General features: G+C 52.5%; 9 protein-coding genes and 1 non-coding gene across 10 annotated transcripts; 5 read left to right on the forward strand and 5 right to left on the reverse strand.

Moving 5' to 3' along the window:
* The first annotated feature begins 136 nt into the window (after positions 1 to 136).
* Positions 137 to 237, forward strand: BDP55DRAFT_t221. The gene has a single exon. It is a non-coding gene; the product is annotated as a tRNA-Trp (tRNA).
* A 45-nt stretch (positions 238 to 282) lies between these two features.
* BDP55DRAFT_670205 (cytidine deaminase-like protein) lies at positions 283 to 1,874 on the reverse strand. The gene is made up of 2 exons (XM_060575367.1): positions 1,147 to 1,874; positions 283 to 1,071 (listed from the first exon to the last, which is right to left on the reverse strand). Exons 1-2 carry the CDS (start codon positions 1,472 to 1,474, stop codon positions 668 to 670), a joined length of 732 nt encoding a protein of 243 aa, XP_060427433.1. The 5' UTR covers positions 1,475 to 1,874; the 3' UTR covers positions 283 to 667.
* Positions 1,875 to 2,118: 244 nt separating this feature from the next.
* On the reverse strand, positions 2,119 to 4,005 carry BDP55DRAFT_556532 (CFEM domain-containing protein; the record flags this gene model as incomplete). Its single annotated transcript, XM_060569599.1, has 5 exons — positions 2,119 to 3,143; positions 3,193 to 3,264; positions 3,314 to 3,529; positions 3,614 to 3,749; positions 3,835 to 4,005. The coding sequence occupies 5 exons, from the start codon at positions 4,003 to 4,005 to the stop codon at positions 2,119 to 2,121; spliced, it is 1,620 nt and encodes a 539-aa protein (XP_060427434.1).
* Positions 4,006 to 6,610: 2,605 nt separating this feature from the next.
* Positions 6,611 to 8,134, reverse strand: BDP55DRAFT_224195 (glutathione S-transferase domain-containing protein). Its single transcript, XM_060566099.1, has 2 exons — positions 7,940 to 8,134; positions 6,611 to 7,673 (listed from the first exon to the last, which is right to left on the reverse strand). Exons 1-2 carry the CDS (start codon positions 7,989 to 7,991, stop codon positions 7,015 to 7,017), a joined length of 711 nt encoding a protein of 236 aa, XP_060427435.1. The 5' UTR covers positions 7,992 to 8,134; the 3' UTR covers positions 6,611 to 7,014.
* A 1,121-nt stretch (positions 8,135 to 9,255) lies between these two features.
* BDP55DRAFT_556354 (acetolactate synthase) lies at positions 9,256 to 10,941 on the reverse strand (the record flags this gene model as incomplete). The annotated part of the gene is made up of 1 exon (XM_060569580.1): positions 9,256 to 10,941. One exon carries the CDS (start codon positions 10,939 to 10,941, stop codon positions 9,256 to 9,258), a length of 1,686 nt encoding a protein of 561 aa, XP_060427436.1.
* Positions 10,942 to 11,423: 482 nt separating this feature from the next.
* On the forward strand, positions 11,424 to 12,601 carry BDP55DRAFT_670218 (alpha-acetolactate decarboxylase). Its single transcript, XM_060575368.1, has one exon. It carries the CDS (start codon positions 11,801 to 11,803, stop codon positions 12,524 to 12,526), a length of 726 nt encoding a protein of 241 aa, XP_060427437.1. The 5' UTR covers positions 11,424 to 11,800; the 3' UTR covers positions 12,527 to 12,601.
* A 539-nt stretch (positions 12,602 to 13,140) lies between these two features.
* On the reverse strand, positions 13,141 to 13,761 carry BDP55DRAFT_634055 (cell wall protein PhiA; the record flags this gene model as incomplete). The annotated part of the gene is made up of 1 exon (XM_060572627.1): positions 13,141 to 13,761. One exon carries the CDS (start codon positions 13,759 to 13,761, stop codon positions 13,141 to 13,143), a length of 621 nt encoding a protein of 206 aa, XP_060427438.1.
* A 2,937-nt stretch (positions 13,762 to 16,698) lies between these two features.
* Positions 16,699 to 17,358, forward strand: BDP55DRAFT_670223 (uncharacterized protein). The gene has a single exon (XM_060575369.1). The coding sequence runs from the start codon at positions 16,800 to 16,802 to the stop codon at positions 17,001 to 17,003; it is 204 nt and encodes a 67-aa protein (XP_060427439.1). The 5' UTR covers positions 16,699 to 16,799; the 3' UTR covers positions 17,004 to 17,358.
* Positions 16,699 to 18,138, forward strand: BDP55DRAFT_717298 (uncharacterized protein; the record flags this gene model as incomplete). The annotated part of the gene is made up of 4 exons (XM_060578371.1): positions 16,699 to 17,125; positions 17,443 to 17,484; positions 17,538 to 17,633; positions 17,924 to 18,138. Exons 1-4 carry the CDS (start codon positions 17,020 to 17,022, stop codon positions 18,136 to 18,138), a joined length of 459 nt encoding a protein of 152 aa, XP_060427440.1. The 5' UTR covers positions 16,699 to 17,019.
* A 712-nt stretch (positions 18,139 to 18,850) lies between these two features.
* Positions 18,851 to 21,046, forward strand: BDP55DRAFT_670226 (thiamine pyrophosphate enzyme). The gene has a single exon (XM_060575370.1). It carries the CDS (start codon positions 18,913 to 18,915, stop codon positions 20,662 to 20,664), a length of 1,752 nt encoding a protein of 583 aa, XP_060427441.1. The 5' UTR covers positions 18,851 to 18,912; the 3' UTR covers positions 20,665 to 21,046.
* The last annotated feature ends 1,674 nt before the right edge of the window (positions 21,047 to 22,720 follow it).

Consider the following 22,720-nt stretch of genomic DNA (forward strand, 5'->3'; position numbering starts at 1 on the left):
GGAGCTCCGGATACTCCACCGCTGTTGAAGACTCTGCCCAGCAAGGATAGAAGGAGCGGGTCTAGCCCTCGCCCGAATAGACGAGGCCCACGGCAACTACCCACTTGAGCTCACGATAATAGCTTATAACTTCATCGGCCCTCTGGCGCAACGGTAGCGCGTTCGACTCCAGATCGAGATCCCTCAGGTTCTCGAGTTGCCATCGAAAGGTTATCTGTTCAAATCAGGTGGGGGTCAGTTATGTTGTCATGTCACCGCTTAGGTCTCTGTCTCTGGAGGTTCCCTAAATGGAATACTCATCTTTTGATTTTTGTCTCTGCATGTGCGGATATTTCACGGCTTACGTTTCGCTGCGTTTTACTAAAAATTGACTTCCGCTCCTGAGTGCATACTTCTCACAATGATACTCTTGCATCAAGCATATTGTCGATCTATCCATCCTCACAATTTCGGTAATGAAGCTCGGCTCAGACATCAAATGTCAAGAATAAAGGAGAAAGCCAATTAGAGCAAGCGACACGCAATTGCTGAAGATTGCGAACAACGTGAAACCAATAGACCACAAGATCCTCTTACAACAAGTCCGTTGACGCTGCTTCAGTTGGAGGGGCTCCTGAGAATACAACTACAACCTAATTCCACCCAAGCCGAGCGCACCTCGACCCCATCATGCAGGAAGACAACCGCCCGCGCTTCCGCCCCGAGAGCAGCCCTGCGGACAGGGCGCACCCGCATTAAACTGCCAACTGAAGAAGGGGTCCGTCTCGTTCGTTAAGACCGGACCAAGCAACCTTGTTCGGCGGGGTAAGCCCGAGGACTGCCGGAAGACGTCCCTGGACGTGATTTGGATCTGGCCCCATCCCTCCTCCGTGAGGGTCTCGATGCTTGTGCCAAAAATGTATTCCCTGAAGCCAGCCCAGCGCACCGCCGATGCGCACATGGGGCAGCTCTCGGCGTTGGTGTAGATGGTCAGGTTGGCAAAGGCGGCCAGGGCCTGGGCCGGCGTCATCCGGTATGGACCCTGGGGATCTACAAAGATTGCCGAGCAGTTGTCAATGGCCGCCATCTCCCCTGCTTCATGATCAGCAAAACACCTTGAACAATGGGGGGGGGAAAGCTTTGTTGGGTTGTGTGAGATTCTCGTACCATGCAGAGTCGGGTTCCCTGTGCCAGCATTATTGTTGGCGCCGGTGCAAACCAGCTCCCCCAAGCCGCCGGTAGTGTGGTTCACAATCACTGAGCCAAAGGCCGCGAACGGGCACGGGTTGGGCAGAGCCAGGTTGGCCTGACGCATACAGTACGCTCGAGTTGTGAAGTTGATACCATTGACAATCTTCAGCGGCGGACATGTTTCCAAGGTCATGTACCGTTGAAGATCACCATCGCCATGTCCCACTGCTGAGGCGACCAGTAACAGGGCTACAAGACCGAGCGGTGCCTTGAGCAGGCTCAAAGAGAGTGAGAATGCGTGCATCGTTTCTCGTTTTGCGCAAAGAGCTGTGAGGCGAAGCTGCGACGCGGGCTTCTGTCCAGATTGGGATAGTTGAAGCTTCGGAGAGCTCCTGATTTGGATTAGTGAGCTAGAGGTGCACACTATTGCGGAAGGTGGCGAAACTCGGTCAATGCGTGTGCATTGTTTGTGTGTCGACGTCAAAGCAGATGAACGTTGTCGACTTTCCCACGAGATGTCTGTAGTAGACTCATGTGGTACTCGGATCGTGCGTTGTCTGCGGCATTAGTTGGGCTTTAAGAGAAAGGGAACCGGGGTAGTGAGGTCTTCGGCAAGCAGATAGGAACTGTGGCGGTAAGCCATGGGCCCTATCTACTGAGGTTGCAATCGTCAATATTTACGTGATAAGAAGATTACGATGGATGCGGTCCGTATCTCTGAGTCTTGTGGCTTTCTCGTGCTGCACGCAAATAATGTGGCTGGTCAGCTGAAAATGACACTGACAAACCCGGTCCGTTCCGGGCCGCTCCGGAAGCACGTCCGGTTGAAATGTGGGTCTTTCCGGAACCATCTCCGAATAAGACGGCGAGTAACGTCTTGAAGTAATAAAGCAGCGATTATCATGTCTAAACAAATGGATATCTATTAACGAACAGCAAAGAGTTTTGTTACATGTGACTACAGCTTTCCCTTCCGCAGAGAGAGCAAAGCTCCTTCTGTTCCACTACCACGTCCCTGCCTTTCCTTTCCAGCATCTCAATATCGAGGTTATAATTCGTCTTTCCAATGCCTGATTCAAGATCATCTTTGGGGATCCCATAAGGGTTCATCGACCTCCATGAGAGGTCGTACGGCTGAGGCGGCGGCGAAGAGGGCTCGAGCACCTTGGGCTTAGATCCACCATAGGCGTACATGTCTCGGTATTTACGCGACGGCGTCTGGTCATCTTTGGGCGGGACAGGAGGGCCCTTGGGGCTCGTGATGTAGTCGCGGACGTAGTTATCGCTAAATTGAGGTGGGCTGTTACTCCGCCCAAACCTTTGATATCTCCCAGCAGCCTTTGTTGGCTTGTCCACGCTGCCGTCTGAGGAGGGGCTGCTGCCTTTTGATGGCTTCGGGGTGGTCCATCTGGCAAACAGCGCGAAGCCAGGGAATTTCTTCTCGACCAGATTACGAATCATGGGCGCGCAAGCACACACGACAACGACGCCTAGTTCGATAGTCGTCCACCACACAACGGGCGCGTAGTCCCACGTCGGGTCGATGGAGTTCCCAAACACTGCCAGAACCTGAAGACGAATAATGGTTGAAATGAAGCCGACGGATCCCAGGAGGAAGACCATGGCGACCGAGATTTTCTTGTTGCGGTTCATTTGCAAGCCTGGAAGCATCGCTATCGGAAGGGCGAGGATGAGCAAGTCCTGGATGATAGCCAAGGCAGAGTTCGCGTAGGCCAGTTGGTTGACGTCGAGGCAGGCACCGGTGTGGATATCTTTGTTCCAGAATAGTTCGATCGGGTGGCAGGAGAAGATGGTCAGAAAGCCGATGACTACCTGGCCAACGACGAGAAATCCGATCAAGGTGTAGGCAGCGATGCGGAACTTCGGTACCGTGAAAATTCGCAAGTAGAAGACGACGAGTGATAATTTCGCGAATAAGAGTACGAAGACGTAGACAATCTCGGCGGCGTATACTACAAGACGTCAGCTGGGATTACTTCGACGTGAGTGGCATTGACTCACAAAGACGCAGGATCTGAAGCAAACCACCCGACTTGAGATCGTAGAGATGCTTGCCAAACCCTAAAGTTGACACTATTGACAGTTAGTCGCTTATCTGAGCATTTGGCTCCGTCAAACTCACTCAAAAAGATTGCAGACACGGGGGCAATCGCAATGACAATGGCCGCGATGATCAACGCGTCATCTAGACTCCAAGTCTTTGCAATATTCTTCGCAATAAGTCGCAAGACAATCGCAATGACAGCCGTGACATAGACAGTGATGAGAATGGCGAGGACTTTCCCAGTGTCAGACTCGTGAGGTAGGTTGCACTGCGTCTGTTGTAGCTTCGCGACATCTGGAACGACTGGTCAGTATTCTACTCCCTTTCCTCAGGCCCAGCACACTAGGGTATCATCACGACTCTCATGACTTTACTCACCTAAAGAGTCTTGCATGGTGCAGTTCGCAATCAAGCATGGGCCGACGAGCTGACCCAGGCCAGTGCTCGCACACGAGCACGTCGTGTTCGTGAGGTCGCATCCGACCCCTGCGATACCCTGGACAAGGCAGTTCAACTACGTGCAGAGTGTTAGCCAAAGTGGGTTCATTTCGGAAGTGCAACCGCGCAAAAAGAGCCTCCAACATCTATAAAGAACTTACGCCGCATGTCGATATGTTGCTAAGATCAGGTAGTTGCTGCCTTGCAATCAAATGAACGTGTTCTCCCGCAAAGTACTCCTCCCCAGTTGTTCCTACAGCGGAGACGATTGACACAGCAAATATGAGCCATAGCAGGCCGAGAGAGGCCGCTGACGATGTTGATAACCGCATATCGAAAATCCGAGACGAAGTATCAGCCGCCTTCTTTTTTCTGCCCTCGGCTTCTCACGGCTCCATATAGCTCTAGCCGTATAACGCGAGTTGTATGTGTCCGGATCGACGTATTTGCTCGGTACTGGCAAGGGCCAAGGTCGCCAAGTCGCCGCACCGGGCGCGCATGTAACTCAAGATCTTCCGAGAACGAGTGTCGAAATAGCCAACCCCTTGTCTAGTTGGAGGTTCGAGTTCGGTGGCAGTGGGGACGACGTTGGAGATGCATCACAAGCCCAGGTTGACGAGGTGGGAGGAAATACCGTTATCAACCTTCCCCCTTCCTCCCAAGGGGACCCGTTCGTTGCGTTTGCCCCATGGATCTTGACACATCAAGGATAACTGGTCTTTGCTTCAGATGCAAAGAATGACCACATCCCGGAAAAAATACGTCAAAGGGGGGCTCCGGGGCGGACAAAGCTCCCTCCCTCGTCTCTCTCCCCTCACTTCTTGCTGCTGCAATGCTGCAAGAGCACCTCCCGTCCAAGTGTTGCGAGGTTTTGTGGATGGGACGGAAAGGTCGAGGAAGTGGTGTGCAAGTGTGCGCGCCATGTTCTGTGCGCTTGCGAGCTGATTGGCCGTGTGTCTGTCGATGCCCTCCCTCCCTCACTTCCGAGCTTCCTCTCCCTTAGCGCCTTAGGCTATACGGGTGTGTACGGACACCAAGCTCAGTGAGCAGAGATCTATCCAGACAGTAGATAGCACGGGCATGGGAAGCTCCCCTGTCACTTAATTACCGGCATAAGAATATGTACGGACTTAACTTGGCAAACGTCCCCCCACCCCAACAGCTCTCGGCCTTTGAACCCGCGCCGCTGCATCACCAGTGGAAAATCTTAGAGTTCTAGCGGCAGATTCAAGCAACCATGGTGTCGGTTGTCATGTTTCACGGGACCAGGTCCATCGCGCCATCTCCCAACTATTGAGCCGATCAGGAGAAAGTCCATCAAAGCGATCAGTGCGGCTTTCCCCTTTCTGTCTTCGCGTTCACCCTGTCGTCCACCTTTCTCTCTTGTTCTCCCTTCTCGCTCCGTCATATGCCCTTGACAGCCTGCGTTCTGCAGGGCCACAGAGTCCGTGTTTGGGCGGGAAACAAAAAGGACCGTTCAGGTTCTAGTCCATGCTGTGCAGCTAGTGCGAAGCACTCCGTGGCTCGGCCCATGGTTCCCCGCCCCTCGCGACCCTTGTCCCTAACCGGCTGGTCCTCCGGGATGTACGCTGTGATGTTTCACACAGCTCGAGTGTTTCGAAGCCGCCTTCGAGAAGGGCTGGCAAACATAGACAGCGCCCTCTCATTCGCCTAGTTCAGCCACATTTGTTGCAGGAAAGCTGCTGTGTGAGGGGGGAAGCAAAGTGTTTGGTCTGTGGTTGTCTCTTCTGAGTCTAAGCAGCCAAACTCTATTTAGACTCCGCCCATTCTCTTTCTCTCTCACCAACGCCCTTCTCTGCAGTGTGCTCCTCACGTCTGTTCTCGAACTCTACTGATCTTTCCACCCTCTCAAGTTCCGTTTCTGACGAGCATGTTGGGCCTAAGGTGATCCCAACGGTGCTTCAAAGTTGGCATACTGTTCTGTCTGCCTGCCCTACTCGAAATTTGATTGACAACAGCCGAGCAGCCTCCGCACTCTCCCCCACCACGGCAGATACTGGTCAGGTGCCAGACTGAATCATTCGTATCTCTTCCATTGGATCCTGCCTACTAAGAATCTAGTCAGATTTCATCTGGAAGGGTGGCTCAGTCGACTCAATTGTGGCAATCGAGTGAACAGAACATACCACCAGCAAAAGCTTCTCAGCGTACTCGGCCCTCCATCTCGTATTCTTTGTTTCTTCTAGAATCGAAATCTTACACACCATCTATAGAGCCGTTTCTGGTCAATCTGATCTGATCCTCTCAACAGATACATGCCGCCCTCTCGAGTCTCCCGCCGGTAAGTGGGAGACAATCTGTATCCAAGCACTCTGTTGAGCCGAAGATTTGAATCTTCAGCTCGGAGGGACTCCCAAACAGTTTATATCTCCGTTCGGGCGAGATGGGTTCCGCTGCGGGTTATGCGACGAATTTCGAGCGTGGATGAGGTGAAATCTCACACCTGAAATCTCAGCGGTTGTCAAAAAGCATGGTGTGATTTTCTGTGTCGAAACCACGATCGAATGTAGCATTGACAGTTGTTTGACGTGAGATGCAATCTGTAGCGATATCTTTGACTTAAATGCACGTAATTTTCTGCCCTGCTGCGTTCCTCGGCCCTTGGAATCACTGCATCCTTCACGCAACTTGCTTGGGCAGTGTACAGCAAACCTGAAGGTGTATGATCATTCCAAAGCTACCTTAGTAGTAAAGCCGGAGAAGAGCCATCATCACATGAGCACCCTGTCCACTCTTTTGCCTGCCGGAAGGTAAGTTGTTGTCCTGCAATGGAACTCATCAAAGCAAAGGGCAGCTGGGGAGCCCAGCCGTCGGTCCAGACTTGCAAGAGAGATCGAACTTCATCCCGCCCGGGTTGTTCCCTCGATTGCAGGCAACCATCTCGATGACGGAGATCTGTGCGGGCAGGTTCAAAGTACAGTGGCCAACAAGGATATCCCGTTTGCTCTTATTCCTCGGACTTTTGGAGCAAAGAGGGAGAATTTGGGCGCCATCCAATCAGAATGTGAATCCTCCATACCCATGAGAAGATACTGTCAGTCTCCACTGCTTCTTGGGGGTCAAATACTGCCACTCATGTGGGTTAATCGCCAGTGTACGAACAGACTTCAGGGGTTGTACAGCCTCATCTCGTAAACTTTAACCTTTTCCCCCCAATGTCTATCCGTTCTAGGGGCATGGGTTGCATTGACAACTCAAAGTGAGGTGATATTCAAAAGTAACTTGTAACGCTAATATCATGGGATTGGTTAAACTTCCCGAAGAAGCTTGATGACTAACAGCTGTTCACGCAGCTACCATCAAAGCCGACTAGCCTCCGGTCAAGCTTGCGCAGCCTTCATAGCAGCGATACGGTGCTTGGTCCGCTCCACCACGTTCTTCTCATCGTAGATACCGTTGACACTGGGCGTGCTGTTGACAACCTGAGCCCACTTGTAGAAGCTAGGGGCCTTCTCCTCCAGCGAAGTCAGAATGCTCTTCGGGATGAGCTCGTAGTTTGCAAACGAGAAGAGCCTCAGCGTGAATGACCCGGTGAGGACCTCGGCTAAAGTAACCTTGTCACTCCCACCAAAGTACGGCTTCGCATCCTTCAACAGCGGCTCAACCTCCTTGGCGATAACGTCAATGAACCCAGCCGCGATCTCATTCACCTCGGCTTCCGACTTGGCCAGCTGCAGCTTGTACAGTGACGAATTGGCCTTGCTAAAGTACGTGTCGACGAAGAAGTTGATGCGCGCGCGGGTGAGCGCGGCGTCCTTGGTGCCCGGGGCGGGGACGAGGTGGGAAGGGTGCGCGTCGGCGAGGAACTGGCTTACGATGGCGGACTCGGTGATGATTTCGCCGTCGTAGGAGATGGAGGGGACGAGACCGCGCGGGTTGATGGCCAGGTACTCTTTTGTGCGGGGCACCGAGAGGTCGATGATTTCTTCCTCAAAGGGGAGGTTGAGTTCGGCGAGGGCGATGTGTGCACGGTGAGCCCCTGAGATTCGGGGTTAGCTATGAATCCTTCTCCCCGTTATTTGCTCTCATTGAATCTTATTAATCCGAGAGTGCTGCGCTGGTTTGAGTCGTGAGACTTCATGAGGGGTGTACTTCATGAGGGGTGTACTTCATGAGGGGTGTTCTTCATGCTTAATCCTGCACGTGGCTCTCTGGGGTAGGTGGTTACGCGGAGAGAGAGTGAGGGGTTGAAAGCGAAAAGACGAAAAGGAAGCGAGGACTAGGCTGGAGATGAATGTCACGTACATGGGCAGCCGTGGTTGGTGTACAACTTGATCTTGGGGGCGGCGGAGGACATTGTCAGGATTCGGTTTCTGATACAGGTCTGTGTTGATGGAATGGAAAGCTGCTAAATGTGGTTGTCGGGGAGTTAAGACTTGGCTTCTTGGCTTTCTGCTTGGAGATATGGGGACGTATTAGCCGGCGATGGTGAGGTTGGTGCGTATTTGAAGGAATCGAGTGTTGATAATTGATTACCAATGCAACAATGATACATAGTGAGGTCGGAGAGTTGCACCATTGAAAGACCGATGTCGTGATGCAACTTGTTCCCCCCAGCCTTGAGAGAGGGGGGAATAACCCCGCTCACTCGTATGCTTGGCTCATCACTGTGTGTCTTTCTGAACACCCTGCGGAGTTTACGGGGAAAGCAGCCAAACATGGTTCACCCAGCTTAGAAATCAAGGGTCGGTGCTCGGCACGGATTTCACATCCGTAGATGTATTCTCCCCGCTTCCCCACTGGGAGCCTCTCTCTTGCATTCATGCCGTGCTTAGTGTACATGTAGATTAGAACAGTATCCGACTGTCGGATACTGATAAGAGTGATCCTGTTGCAGATGCTGGCTCTATCTTAGATCATGATATCATTTGCCGTGCCGCAGCATTGAAACTCCACGAGTCCCGATGCAATGCAGGCCAACCTCGTCTTCCCTTCGCCAGCGTTCCCTATTTAGGCCCATTTGGAGGCATCCGTGCGGGCGGATGTTGATCTGAGGACCCTGAGGAATCAATAGGGCTGGTTAAACATGAGATTGTAGCTCCCTTAGGAATCGAGATACGACTTGGATCTATACAATCCAGCATGACATTGCAAAGCCCGAGGCATTGAGTTCCTTGGCAAGAAAGAGCGATCAATCGCAGTCTGCAATGGCGCCAGGGGAGAAGGTTCTAGTGGTCGAGATGCGGTCTGAAGAGCTCGGCAATCTTTCCAAAAAGCTGATGCCTGCCGTTTTGTTCAGTACCTCTTCCTTGCCCTGCTGGATCGTCCAGTGACGGGAACCTGGATCGTGGTCCCGGGAGTGTGTTCCGGAGCAGCCGGGAAAAGACGACAGGGAACGGATTGTGAACGAGGCGTCCCTGTGACACTCGATCGTCGCCAAGATATATCATTTGCATTTCGTGCAGCCAACATGAGTTTGTTAGACGCACCATGATCCCTCCAATTGAGCAATAACTGGGAAAAGTAAACTTTTGTTGGTTCCTTCTGCGAGACAGTAACCCGCAGACTTGGCAACAACGGCCGTCTGACATTTCTACCACTATTAAACCGATTGCAAAACTCTAACTGATACTGTCCTGGATGACATTCTTCATAAGCTCGTGGTTGTGGGAGTAGTCAATCTCAACGTCGACGATGCAGACTCCCTGGTAGCTCAACGCCTCCTTCATGACGGCCCCCAGTTCCGATGAACGACTGACGCGCAATCCCTTGGCGCCAAACGCCTCGGCATACTTGACGAAGTCAACCCCGCCCAGATCGACACCCGAACTGCGACCGTACTTGTCGACCTCCTGAAACTCCACCATGTTATACTTTCCATCGTTCCAGATGAAATGCGCGATGTTGCACCCTTGCTTGACGGCCGTTACTAGCTCTTGCCCGCTGTAGAGGAACCCGCCGTCGCCGCTGATGCTTACGACCTTCTTGGAGCACGGCGGCTCCTGGGCTAGCGAGGCTCCAATGGCCCATGGGAGAGCCACTCCAAGAGTCTGCTGGACATTGGAGACGAGGAAGGACTTGGGGCTGTATGCGAAGTAGAAGCGTGAGAGCCAGATGTACATGCTGCCGACGTCTGATGCCAGAGTTGTCGACGGGGGGAGCAGGCCCTGCATGAGCTTGATGAAGTAGAGAGGATGCACGGGGCCATCACCAGTCTGGCCGAGAGCCTGGGGACTCTGCTCCCAGGCGTGGAACTCTGTGAAGATGGTTTTAGCTACCTCGGATTCCTGCGGACGAGAGACATTGGCCAAGATATCGCTCAGCGCCTTGACATTGGCGGCGATGGCGCCTACGAGTTCGAGCTTCGGGTTGTAGAAGGCGCCATAGTCAGCGGGGATCCAATCCAGATGCAAGATCTCGAGGCTCTGGCTCTTGTGCCAAGCGTCAGCATCATACTCGGACTGATCGTACCCCGCGACGATGACGAGATCAGCCTGGGAGAGGAGCTTATCACCAGGTTGGTTGCGGAAAAGGCCGATGCGGCCGTAGAAGAGATGGGCGAGCTCCTGGCTGATTGATCCGGCGGCCTGGAAGGTTTCGACGACGGGAATGGGGTGCTTGCGGAGGAATCCGTGGACGGCTTCGACGGCGTCTGGTGTCGCTGCCCTTGATCCGAGGAACAGGACTGGGAATTTTGCGTTTTGGATCATGGCGGCCGCCCTGCTCAGTGATGCCGACGGTGATGTGCCATACTGCGGTGGTGTGAAAGCGCTTGGGGGCAGCGCGGGGATGGACGTCTTGGTTCCGACCGTCATGATATCGATTGGTAGGCTGATAGCAGTTGCACCCTGCGGGTACGCCGTAGCGGTTCTGAAGGCATCGAGCATGATCTCTGAGATTTGATCCGGATGCACGGCACCGGTTGTCTTTTTGGTGACGGGCTCGAGCAGCTGGACACCCCTCAGGCTCTGATGTGTCTTCTTGGCAGCTTGCACTCGCTTGACATCGCCGACAATGGCAACGACGGGTGAACCCTCGTCGTTGGCGGTGACAAGGCCGGTGACAAGGTTGCTGGTTCCCGGCCCGGAGGTGGCTATACATACGCCGGGTCGGCCTGTGATCCTACCGATCGCTCCGGCAATGAAGGCGGCATTTTGCTCGTGACGGCAGACGACCAGCTGGATCTCGGGGCGGTCGATCAGGGCATTGAAGACGCTGTCGATCTTGGCGCCCGGAACACCAAAGATGTGCTTTACGCCAGCAGCGACAAGAGAGTCGATCACGACATCTACCGTTTCTGCAGACATTCTGTGGTGTATTTGTGTATGATGTCAAACCAATAGAGATATTCAGGTTCTGTTTAATTCAATAGGATGAAAAGATGTGAAGCATTAGATGCCTTCGATCCGGTCTGGCCTGGTTGGGTCAGGAATGCTGAAGGTATATGGAACAATGTTAGCGTCAATTTCAGAGGCCCTTCGAGAATGCGAAAAAGATCAAGTGGTCATGAGCAGAAGTAAGAAATTCAGCTTTACACCTCGCGATCACGATACCGGCGAGAGACGGAGACAGAGAAGTCAAGGGTGGAGATTGAAATGCCGCAAAGTTTCCTAGCGCTTGGCCCTCAATCGGTGAGATGAGGAGCCAAAACCACCAAAGTTCAAAGACCGAAGGAGCGAGGCGGCGATGTGGCCGGTGATGCCGTGCGACTGACGTCAGCGCCCTCCCCGGGCAGTGGGGACCCAAAGCGGCGCCTTCCATTTGTATCTCAGTGTGATCACCTTGATGACTCAACCTTTAACACCAGGAAAGAGCCACAAGATAGCAGCTTCCCGTGCGACGCTGAAAAGCTCGCTGAGCCCGGAGGCGCCTTCCGTGGCCTTCCGATGCCTCCGATCCGGCGGACGGGGGGGAAGGTGCGCGGGCACGCAGGCAGGCGCGCCTTCTGCAGTCAGCAGTCAGCAATTGCGGGCCGCTTTCATGGCCAAATTCAGTGGAACCCCAAACCCTCACTCACCACCTCACTCTCCGTGAACATCTTCTCTCATCTCACCTTACTACTGTGGCTTCGTCTTCTATTCTATCCTAGTATCGATATACTGAAACTTAAATCTCACTTTAACCACGAAGAAAACGAACGACCTGACCGGGGTATCATCAGACATCATGGCGGTCAATGAAATATTCCAGTACTCCATCATCTCAGCCCTCATGGACGGCGTCGCCTCCAAGGGCCTGCCCGTCTCAGACCTCATCTCCCACGGAAACCAAGGCCTGGGAACTTTCCGGTACATGGTCGGCGAGATGATCATCCTCGACGGAAAGCTCTACCAAATGAAGTCAGACAACACCGTGACCCCAATCGACACAAGCCCCGCCTCCGACGCTGTCGCTCCGTTCGCCATGATCACCCGCTTCCAGCCCACGGCAACCATTAAGGCCGCATTTAGTAACAAAAAGGAGCTTTTTGAGCACCTCTCACAAGACTTCCCCGACTCGAAAAACTTTTTTCTAGCCATCAGGATCGAGGGCGTGTTCAAGGGTATCACGGTGCGGACGGCCGGGGGTCAGAGTAAGCCTGGTGAGGGCTTGGTCGAGGTCGGCAAGCACCAGGCGTCGCATACCTTTGAGGAGCCAGTGCGCGGCACCGTTGTCGGCTTCAGGTCGCCAGAGTATACCATGGGTATCAGCGTTGCCGGCGATCACCTGCACTTCATCACCGAGGACCGGACTCAGGGTGGTCATATTCTGTCGTTTGGTACGGACGGCGAGGTCGAGATTGGTGCGGCGCAGATTTCAAAATGGCACGTTGAGCTGCCGACGAACGATCCCGAGTTCAACAAGGCCGCATTGGAAGGCGATAAGGAGGGCATCGCTGCCGTGGAGGGTTAGGAGAGGGGCGTGGAGCAATGTAGAAACATACGATAATCCTAATAACTGATAATTTTCTACCACGGACATTTTCAACGTCGTTGCAATGTGAGAGGAGAAAAGAGAGAAGAGAAATGAAACGATTACTCCGATTGGATTGATTGGATTGGCGGTTGGGATAAGGTCCACTTGTGAGAATCCTCCCAAGTAGGATGAGCAATCCAACTTGGCAAATCTCACTGGCATATCCGTAATCAAGTGCGGGCTGCTTGTGGATGCGGATACAAGAGTAACAACTCCCCAATCATCGTGGTCATACCCCTCTAGTGGACGGTGAGAATTTTTTTTGACTTCAAGGATTGTGCTACAAAGTCACGAGATGGTACAGGCAAGGTAAAGTTGTGAAGTTGGAAAATGACATATTAATTCATGTTCAAAGAAGGCAAATCCTTCTACAGCACAATATCTGTACAGGTGCTATCAGCGGAGTGACCGCGATGGCAATGCTATGCCACAAATGCAAATCTTCGCCATTCTATGGATATACCCGGGTAGTCCCAATGCCTTTATACCGATGCCAATTTGATGAGAGAAATGTGTAAAAGAGGAAGAGATCAAACAAGCCAAGCAACCGCTTAAGAGGTGTAGCTGCAGCTGTTGGGGTCGGTGATCTGAACGGCGCGGACGGCAATGCCGAGGCAGTCAGAGTTACCGGCAGGGTTGGCGACACCGGAAGAAACCCAGACGGACCAGCTGTCCTCGATGCTGTTGGGGCAAGCCAAGAAGCTGGCGCCGTCGAGGGTGAGGTCGCCGTACTGGTCAACCTTCCAGCCGGAGCGCTCGCCGTTGCGGGGCGCGGGCTGGGCGCCAGTGGTGTAGCCGAGCTTGCCCTGGCCCATGCCGGAGCGGTCGGCGTAGAGCTGCTGAGGAGTGGCGGAGGCGGCGTAGAGGTAGAGGCCGCCGTCGTCCTGGTTCAGGTAGAAGGTGGCAGAGTCGTCATCCTCGGTGCTGTCGCAGGTGGCGTTCTGGTTGGGGAGCTGGAGGAAGATTGAGCTCTTGGCGGCCTGGAAGGTAGAGAAGTGCACCTCGCTGGCGGAGCGGAGGGCCATGAGCTGGAACTTGGCGTCGGCGGGGAGGCCGGGGGCGGTGCCGTTGGTTGTGCCGTTGTTCTGGCGGGTGATGAGCTGGGGGACCGCGGCGCCGGAGACCGCAGCGATGAGGGAAGTAGCAACGGCGAGGGTGTTGGTGAACTGCATTTTGATGGTTGTTTGAAGTGACTGTGGGTGTAAAGACTGATGTGGTCGGATGATTACTTTGAGATTAAGACTGTTGGTTGTTGAGTGTGATGAGGTAGTGGTTTCTGAGAGGTGATGGAGGGGATCTGTCGGTCGTCTTATATATCAGATTGACAATCTCAAATGCTGGTTGCTGCGGTGCCACTAGAAGGCTCTAGGAGTCCAGGGGACCCCGTTTCGATGATCATCTCGTAATCACGGGGTGCAGAAAGCGAGTTCGCGTTGGTTGCGCCTGCTGGTCCCAGTCCAACCAGTGCCCAAAGTTGAGTGTGTGCACTGCCGGCGCGAAGATCTTCTCGTAATGCCGGCCAGGGATACCTGCGGAGCCCGATTGACATCATGAGCCCTGCCTCCTGTGGTTTGCAGTGGAGTCACGGACAAATACGAGAGGAGCCGCCTCGCAAGGGGAGGCGAAGGCGAGCCGCGAAAGGGTGAGTGACATGGCATGGCACCCCTCCGGAGAGACTTGGCGATGCGGCATCCCGCCTCCTAGCGTTGCCGTCTGCGCCGTCCGCGAAACCCGTTGCTTTTGCCCCGAGACTCTGGTTGACCTCGCAACTCGGTCTCTGCACCTTGACTCAGAGACTAGAGTGTGTGAATGGGGAACTTGAAAGCGCCACAGCCGGCGGCCTCGGGAGGACGGAGCCGGCCAAGGACAAGGTGAGGTTGCCGATTGGTTCGGTTCTCTATTTAGCACAGCCATTGTCATGGATGATGGATGAACCGGTGGTCCCTATTCAGCACAGCGACACAAAAATGGGGGAAAAGAAGAGAGAAGAAAAGAGGCAGAGAGAGAGAGAGAGGCTGGCGGTGGCTGGCAAGCTTGTCCTGCTGAATCGAACACAGCTCTACCACAAAAGCTGCGCCCCCAGCCACCCAACCAATATCTGTCGTGTTATGCGGTGACCAGCACATGCCACCCGGTGCCTTAACGTAGGGCAGAAGTGGGCAGTGATGTCACAAACAAACGACCGGCTGCCCCACGTCCCCTATTTTCAGACATTTTAGGCCTTTTAGGCATTTTAGACAGGAGTCGCCTCCTTGGGAAGTGTCTTGGCTATCCTCAAGGTGACATAACCGAAGAGTTGCAAAGACTCTAACTCACCGGGAGGCAAACGGCTATACGGTATGGGCCAAGGGCCGTAACGTAGCATGTCACTCTTGCTCAAGGCAGAGCCTCCGGAGCTAGGGAAGCGAGAGGTAACCCGTTCCCCGACCGGTGAACATTTTACATAAACGAAACAGGCAACAAGACGACTAACCAAAGAAGAGAGAGGCGACAAAAAGTCAAGAGTCAAGGACGCTAAAAAGTCGTTCACTGCTCCCAGTCAAGGGTCCATTAAAGTGAAACTGACGCCAGCCCAGCCTGCCAGCGTCGCTCTCGATAACGCCGATGAACCTTAACCTATTAATAGCCGAGTCAAGCAAGCAGGGAGATCCGCTAAAATTTCTTTGGTGCTAGGAGCGCTTTTCCGGAGAATATTCCATAGCCGTCCTGCTGTTGTTGGTTAGTACGAAGTAGCTGCGTCAAGCGCTCGGCTGACGCTGAGCTCGGGGGCGAATTAACAGTGACTCGTGCGCTTGCTAGAGGAAAACACGCGCCATCGTCATTGGGATTCTCTGCAGAGCGTTGGGCGAGACATTGACAGAAACAATGGCGAGCTTGTCTGTAAGTAAGACATTCTCGGCGCAACTCAACCCTGACTGCGGATGGAGAGGCAAGAGACACAGAGAAGCACGAGAGGCCGCCCTCCAGTCCGATTTGTGGGACACTGCGTGACTGCAATGGCCTGATGGGAAATCCATCGAAATGGCTCAAGGGCCGTGTTCGGACGATCTGCTGCCCCAGAAGCTTTCAAGTTGGGACGAGACGTGGAGACGTTGTTCCCACCTTTATCCCGCATTTACCCAGTACTACAACCTTGATGCGTATTTTTATTTCTTTTGCACCCCCTGAGCTGCCATGGTGACCCCGGAAACTTACAAGCGAGCCAAGTTGTGAATATTCTAGAACAGCATAGCATGACCAAAGCCTGTGTTCATCGAATCTCGACGGCGTTGCATTCGTCCGATGGTTGCTTTTCTCCACGCTGCCAGCTGGTGATCTGATCGACAATTCCCTCAAGAACACGGTCATGGTCGGTGTACTAGATGATTCACGGCAGCACCAACACCGTCTCCAAAAATAACCAAGCTTAACAGCACAGTGTGTTGATCACCAACCAATTTACCAGCTCGGAGAGTCCAACAGTTTGTTTAAATTCGCGCATGGCCATGGCGATCATTTCTCACGAAGGTAATGCTCCGCCGAAAGAAGTTTCAGAGGGCAGCTGTCCATTTATAAGATAGGGATAGACACGGCCCAGGTAGAAGACAAGATTGGTTATTGGTTAGTGCACCCTGACTCCCGGTGATGGCAAATAAAGCCAACAGTTTCCCAATGTGGAGGGCATAACTTGACTCAATCATCGGGCACAATCGATTTTGAATCGTTTATTAATGTTGCGATCATCCCGTCTCGTCTATCATGATTGTGTTATCTGATTTCGTGGTGAAGTTCACCTAAAGGTCTTTTGACCACGGGCATGGGCGTGGGTGTTCTTCATTCAATGTTGCAATCTGACTTTTATAGAGATTGTGATATACAGTCTACCGAAATGAAAATGAGAACATGATTGGGAAAACACAGGTTCCTCTGGAAATGTCAGAAACGATGTGATTCTGTTTTGAAATATGCTTGGTTCCGGAAGAGTTTCTCTCTGGTGTTTGCTTGCCGAATTGTGGGAAGTGAAGTCAAAAAAAGAAATTCAAAGGCATTGGACTTGAGACCCATGCAATGTGATTTATTTCTTCATGCCTTCCGCCAGAAAACGGACGTTATCCTCGTAAACATGATGGGCGCCGTACCCTCTCTCAGATCCCTACCCGCAGTGCCGCATACCGGCATCGGAAAAAGCGCCCGAAGCCCCGGAGCATCCAATGCAGCTCTCCTTCGCTTGATGAAACTAACCCACCCCCATATTGCGCTACAAATAGCCCTTGTGAAGAGAGTCGGGGCCACCGATATCCTAGTCGCTTACAAGTTCTCAGTGCTCGCAGCGGGTTTGTTGTCTGAATCTCATCTGACCTGTGACCTGTCAGCTTCAAGGTCCCGCGAGATATGCGCCGGATTTCCTCCAGGAAACGCGAGAGGAACCAGATAACTTGACCACAGACACGATGGCGGCACTGATCCGTGGCAGAAACACAGTCATTCTTTCGTGTTCGGGAGAACACGTCGATGAAGGCTCGAAGCCCGATCGTCCCCCGATCGTCTGGACTACACGTGCGGATACAACGGCCCTTCGCTTTTAGCTTAGTTCCGTTATTATCTCCTACGAAACCATGTCTTTACAATTACTGATTTCGTGCTGTCAGACTCCCTCTCCGAGCCACCTCACTTGGAAGGAATGGTTGAAAGATTGTTTAACGATTAGCCATGCTACAATGGTCCCACTTTCCTTATCAATTTAGTAGGCATTGTCGATGTCTTCAATTGCATCCCTCTTCGAAAATAACATCGCGCTATAAGAAGGCAGATAGCAGCTCAGACGTTGTGGGAGTTATGACGGACTCTCACTCATGCTGCTTACATTTACTCAGTCAACCTGAGAGTTCCCAATTCGTTTGGGGAATGGTCCGATGGTTCGTATTGGGATATTTGCCATGGAAAGATATTTCTTTATCGTTTATTCGAGTGATATATTGCTATGACCCGGTCTTTGTCCCCGACTTAATTCATTCCCTAGTCAAGAGTCAAGACTCCCAGCCTGGCGACATCAATTACGGCGTCGGTAAGTTAACTTCCTTCATTCTGACTCTCCCTGCTTTGAACATGCAATAGCTCACTCTGACATGCTACCTCTCTTCAACCAAATTCATATATATGACTAAAACTTACCCGTCGTGTTCACGCAGTTGCCTGAGCTCAAGTTCGTATTACAGACTTTTCATGAGACCAGAGGACCCCTTTGCCTCGTTACAAGAGGAAAATATTCGACAAATTACAGCAAGCACCGTAGCACGATCTCTATCTCATTTTCGTTCTCGAGGCAAAACACCACATACACAACTTGGCTCACAGGTGTATTTATAGCTCTGATCAACGTTCCATCATCATCACTTTGCGAGTTCAATCATCGTACCCGCAGATCAGGAGACTTTCCCCGCCAATTACATGTACTTACGCAACAGCTGGACACGTGGGTGACGGGCCAAAATAGCAACGAGCCTTTCACGCCAGTTGAACAAGGTATTTTCGCTTCCTCGAGATTCAACGACGTCAAGTTTCTCACTTGAAAATTATTAGATGAGCCGAGCCCAGATATCCAATCTTCTACAGGATTCAGATCGGTAATACTGGCTCCAACACACAACACAGCTAGTAGTTTGAGATAGCTTTTCGGTCAACGTTGGGAGGTTTCGGCTTATGGAGTCAATGTTATTTCAACTCCTAATACAGAGAGATTGACGTAGTCAGCTGGACGATGCCGAGGCTAATACTGGCAGGAAACCCGGGCGTGCTGGGTAAGCCGGCAAGCATTGAGCCAATAGCTCCGCGACCTAGGCCTCGGTTTGCCTTGCGGGGAACTGTGCGGCTTGGTGGGGTTTGGTGGTGCTTGAGGAGCTAAGCTTTTGGAGAACCCTGACGTCTCAAGGGGGCCGGCCCAAACCAGCGTCGGGAGCGACGTGGATTCGTCGTGTCGATTTCTCAACTATCTTGATGTTTGATCGGCTGTCGTTCTTTGACCGTTGTACCTCTCATAGATCTCATCATATTTTCTGTGTCTCTCTAGACACAAGTGTCTGACCCGGCAAAGTAGTAGTAAAGCTGGGAATAGTTTGCCGAGACAGGCAAGTCATCTGTACATGCACAATTACCTACAGTGCAGGACCCACAAATCTCGCTATGACATAGCTTTCGACCTAGATGAGGGGAAACCAAGGAGTGTTGAGGAGAGAAGCTTGATCAAGTCTCAGTGCATGTGGATATGAGGGGTCAAGCCTACCCGTATAATTCATCCTTCCCTCACCTCCGTAACCCTTACCACTGGCCCCCAAAGCGCCCTCAACATGACTCAAGCCCCAGATCAGAAAGCTTCAACCGTCAAGCTTGCGGAGTATCTCTTTACTCGTTTACAACAGCTCGGCATAGGTGCCATTCACGGTGTTCCGGGAGACTTCAACCTCTCACTACTCGACTATGTCGAGCCCGCAGGGCTGCTCTGGGTCGGCAACGCAAATGAGCTCAACGCAGGATACGCTGCCGACGGATATGCTCGTATCAAGGGCGTAGGAGCTCTCATCACGACGTCCGGTGTTGGCGAGCTCTCGGCCATCAATGCTATTGCAGGGGCGTACGCTGAACGGGCAGCCGTGGTTCACATCGTCGGCACGCCTTCTAGGGTCCTACAGGATAGCCGAACGATGATGCATCACGGCTTCAATGATGGGAACTACAGACGTTTCGCGGAGATGCATTCTCACGTCACCGTCGCGCAGGCGAATCTCAGACACGCAGAGTCGGCACCGCGTCAAATTGACGAAGTTTTGAGGCAGTGTCTAGCCCAGAGCCGCCCGGTCTACATTGAGATTCCTCAGGACTTGGTCACTGTTTTTGTGTCGGCCGATGGGCTAAGAACACCCATCCAGCTTCCTGGATCAGTCCCAACAACAGCCGACGAGGCTGCTCTGGCAGCAATCGTGGACAAGATCAAGGCTGCAAAACACCCGATGATTCTCGTTGATGGTGAGACGAGGGCATTAGGTATTGTCGAGCAGACCGAGGAACTGGTGAAAGCCACGGGCTGGCCCACCTGGACTACTGCTTTCAGTAAGTCACTGGTCAACGAGAGTCTGCCAAACTACCACGGTATCTACTCGGGTAGGTTTGCCGGTCCCGCCGTCAAGACCTTTGTCGAGAAAGCCGACTTGATCTTGTGCTTCGGCCCTCACTTCAGCTCGACGAACACATATGCATTCTCAAGCATACCCAAGCCAGCTGTGACAATTCTCTTTAGCGACAACATCAAGGTGGCGGACCAAACATTCCGCGATATCACCATCAGAACGGTGGTCAGGTCACTTCTCGAAAGACTCGAAAAGTCAGAGATTCATCAATATGCTCCTTACCCAGAACTCCCTAAAGACCACGGCATAGAGTTCTCGGAGGTGTCAAGCGAAGAGAAGATAACTCAGTCCAAGTTTTGGCACCTCACGTCCAGTTTTGTACGCCCAGGTGACATCATCTTTGGAGAGACGGGAACCGCCGGCCATGGATCTCGAGTCTTTGCGCTACCATCCCATACCAGAATGTTCCTCCCGACAACCTGGCTTTCCATCGGATACATGCTTCCCGCTGCGCAGGGCGCAGCCTTGGCGCAGCGAGAACTCATCCAGTCATCCAGTTATCATGACATCAAGGAAGCACGTACGATTCTCTTCATCGGCGACGGCAGTTTTCAGATGACTGTTCAGGAAATTTCTACCATCATACGCCACAACCTCAACGTTATCATAGTTCTCCTCAACAATGACGGTTACACCATCGAACGATGCATACATGGACTAGATCAGTCCTATAATGACGTTGCCCGTTGGCGCTACTTACAAGCGCCCGGTTTCTTCGGGGGCAACCCAGAGACGTATACAGGCTCTGCAAAGACCTGGGGTGAGCTCGAGAAAGTGTTGGATAATGATGAGTTGAAGAATGGGAAGGGCCTGAGAATGGTGGAGGTTTTCATGGACCCTGATGATGCGCCGGAGGGTGCGCTGCTCGACTTGCTCGAGAAAGAGAAGAAGAGAATTTCAGATGGTCAATCATAAGAATAAGTACATGTACTAGATGCTAATGGCTAAAGTATGTACTACTACATACAGGACTTTACCGGTTGACCTTTACCTGTCTACGTTCTAGCCCTCTGTTCGGAGGAGTTTGGACTGTCGACATGAGGCATCTTGACCTCAGGTTAGCCTTGTACTAAAGACGTTTAATCTGCTGTGCTGTGATACTTCTTTCTGCCTTGTGGTTTTCAAAGTTACGCCGGCACCTGAAAGTGTGCCGTCGAGGAGACCCGGAGACACGATACTTTTGTGTAGAACGGCGCGGCCTTTTTATCTAGGTAGTTATGTCTGGTAGAACGGTAGTATTCATTAACCCCGTTTATTGCCTTGGAGTCGTAAGGACAGTAAATTTTTAATTAAGGACAAGTAGAGTAATCTCCAACGCCATACACCACCCCTCCGGCCGTCATCCATCATATTCTCATTGAGTCCGAAGCCCAAAGGCCAACATCAGCAAACAAGCCTACTCAGTACCCGCCGTTACGACGCCTCTCATCCTCTCTACGTTGCTGCTCATAATCCTTAATTTGGTCGCCGTACCTGTCCTTGTTGTTCTGAGAGTTCCGGATCTGCTCATCATACCTGGCGCGGCGATCCTCCTCAGCCCTAATCAGTTGATCCTGCTTGTTCTTGTCGTACTGAGACTCGCGAATCTTCTGGTCCTCCCGCTGACGTCTAGCTTCCTCGGCACGGATCTCCTGGTCGTAATGGTTCTTATTGTTGTTATTTCCGTACCTGTCCTTGGCTCGCTCGGCATCCTGGATGCGCTCGCCGCTGCGTTGCTTCTCATACTGAGCCTTGCGAATACGCTCATCCTCCTTGTCCTTGTTGTATTCTCCGTTCTTGATCTTGTCGCCGCTCTTGTCCTTCTTGTACTCGGCCTTATTGATCCGAGAATCCTCACGAGCACGGTCTCTCTCCAGTTGACGGATTCTCTCATTGTCATTCTTACGCTGGTTCGAGTTATCCTTGTTGCGCTGGTTCGAGTAATAGTTGCTGTCCTTGGTTTGGTAATTGGGGTTCTTGTAATCGTTGTAAGTTCCTGACTTGCCACCATAGGAACTGGGGTTGAAGTTCCTCGACGAGTCAGGCGTCTCGACGAATCGGCCATTTCGGCCGTTTTTGGCGTCCTGCAATTCCTTCTTCTCCTTCTCCTTCTGGGCTTGGAGGCGGGCCTTGTCTCGGGAGTTCTGGCCCTTGACTCTGTCGAGTGACGCTTGCTCTTCAAGCTTCTTTCGCCTAGCAGCTTCCTTGTCTCGGGAGTTTGTGGCGCCCTTCTGCTTCGCGCGGGCCTCGGCAATCTCTTGTCGCTCCTTGTCTTCCTTCAACCTAGCGCTGGCATGTTGCTTCTTCTGGTCAGCTTGAATGTCCTTGATTTCATTCTTCTCTGTCTGAACTCTGGTCTTGTCGACCTTCCCGTTATTGTTGTTGTTGCTAGTCCGGGATGACGAAGTCCGAGAGGGGGAAGTACGACTCGAAGAAGACTTTTTCTTATCCCGAGCCTCGAGGTGGCCATACTGGTCATCCTCCGCGTCCAAGTCACGAGACTGGAAGGTCGAGTAGACCTCACTGACTTCCTTCAAGTCCCGTGCCTCAAGATCACCGGACTTCTCAGCGTCCTCTAGACCTCGAGCGGAGATGCCAGCGGCGGAGGTGGCCTCCACATACTCATACTCCTCCTCATCGCGTGTCTCGAGATCTGCGTAGTCCTCACTGACTTCTATCTCGCGAGTCTCTAGAGAAGTCCGAGGGTTCTCATCGAAGACACTTGCGGCGGATTCTTTATTATCGAAACGGGTGATGAGAGGAGCCGCAAGAGTGCTCGAAACGAGCGCGGAAACAAGCAATGCTTTGACGGAAGGCATGTTGTGAGGCAGGTAGGTGACGAAAACTAGCAATGGACACAGGAGACTAAGTTGCTAAAGGAAGCTGGGTTTGTAAACTGCGAAGTCTGCAACCTGTCTTACAAAAGTGCTCAAGTTGGAAAACCGGGAGCCTTATCATCTTTAATACGTTTCTCAACACTGCCAGATTTTCT

Source organism: Colletotrichum godetiae (genome assembly GCF_030913485.1).
Source record: "Colletotrichum godetiae strain CBS 193.32 chromosome Unknown BDP55scaffold_31, whole genome shotgun sequence".
Taxonomy (NCBI): domain Eukaryota; kingdom Fungi; phylum Ascomycota; class Sordariomycetes; order Glomerellales; family Glomerellaceae; genus Colletotrichum; species Colletotrichum godetiae.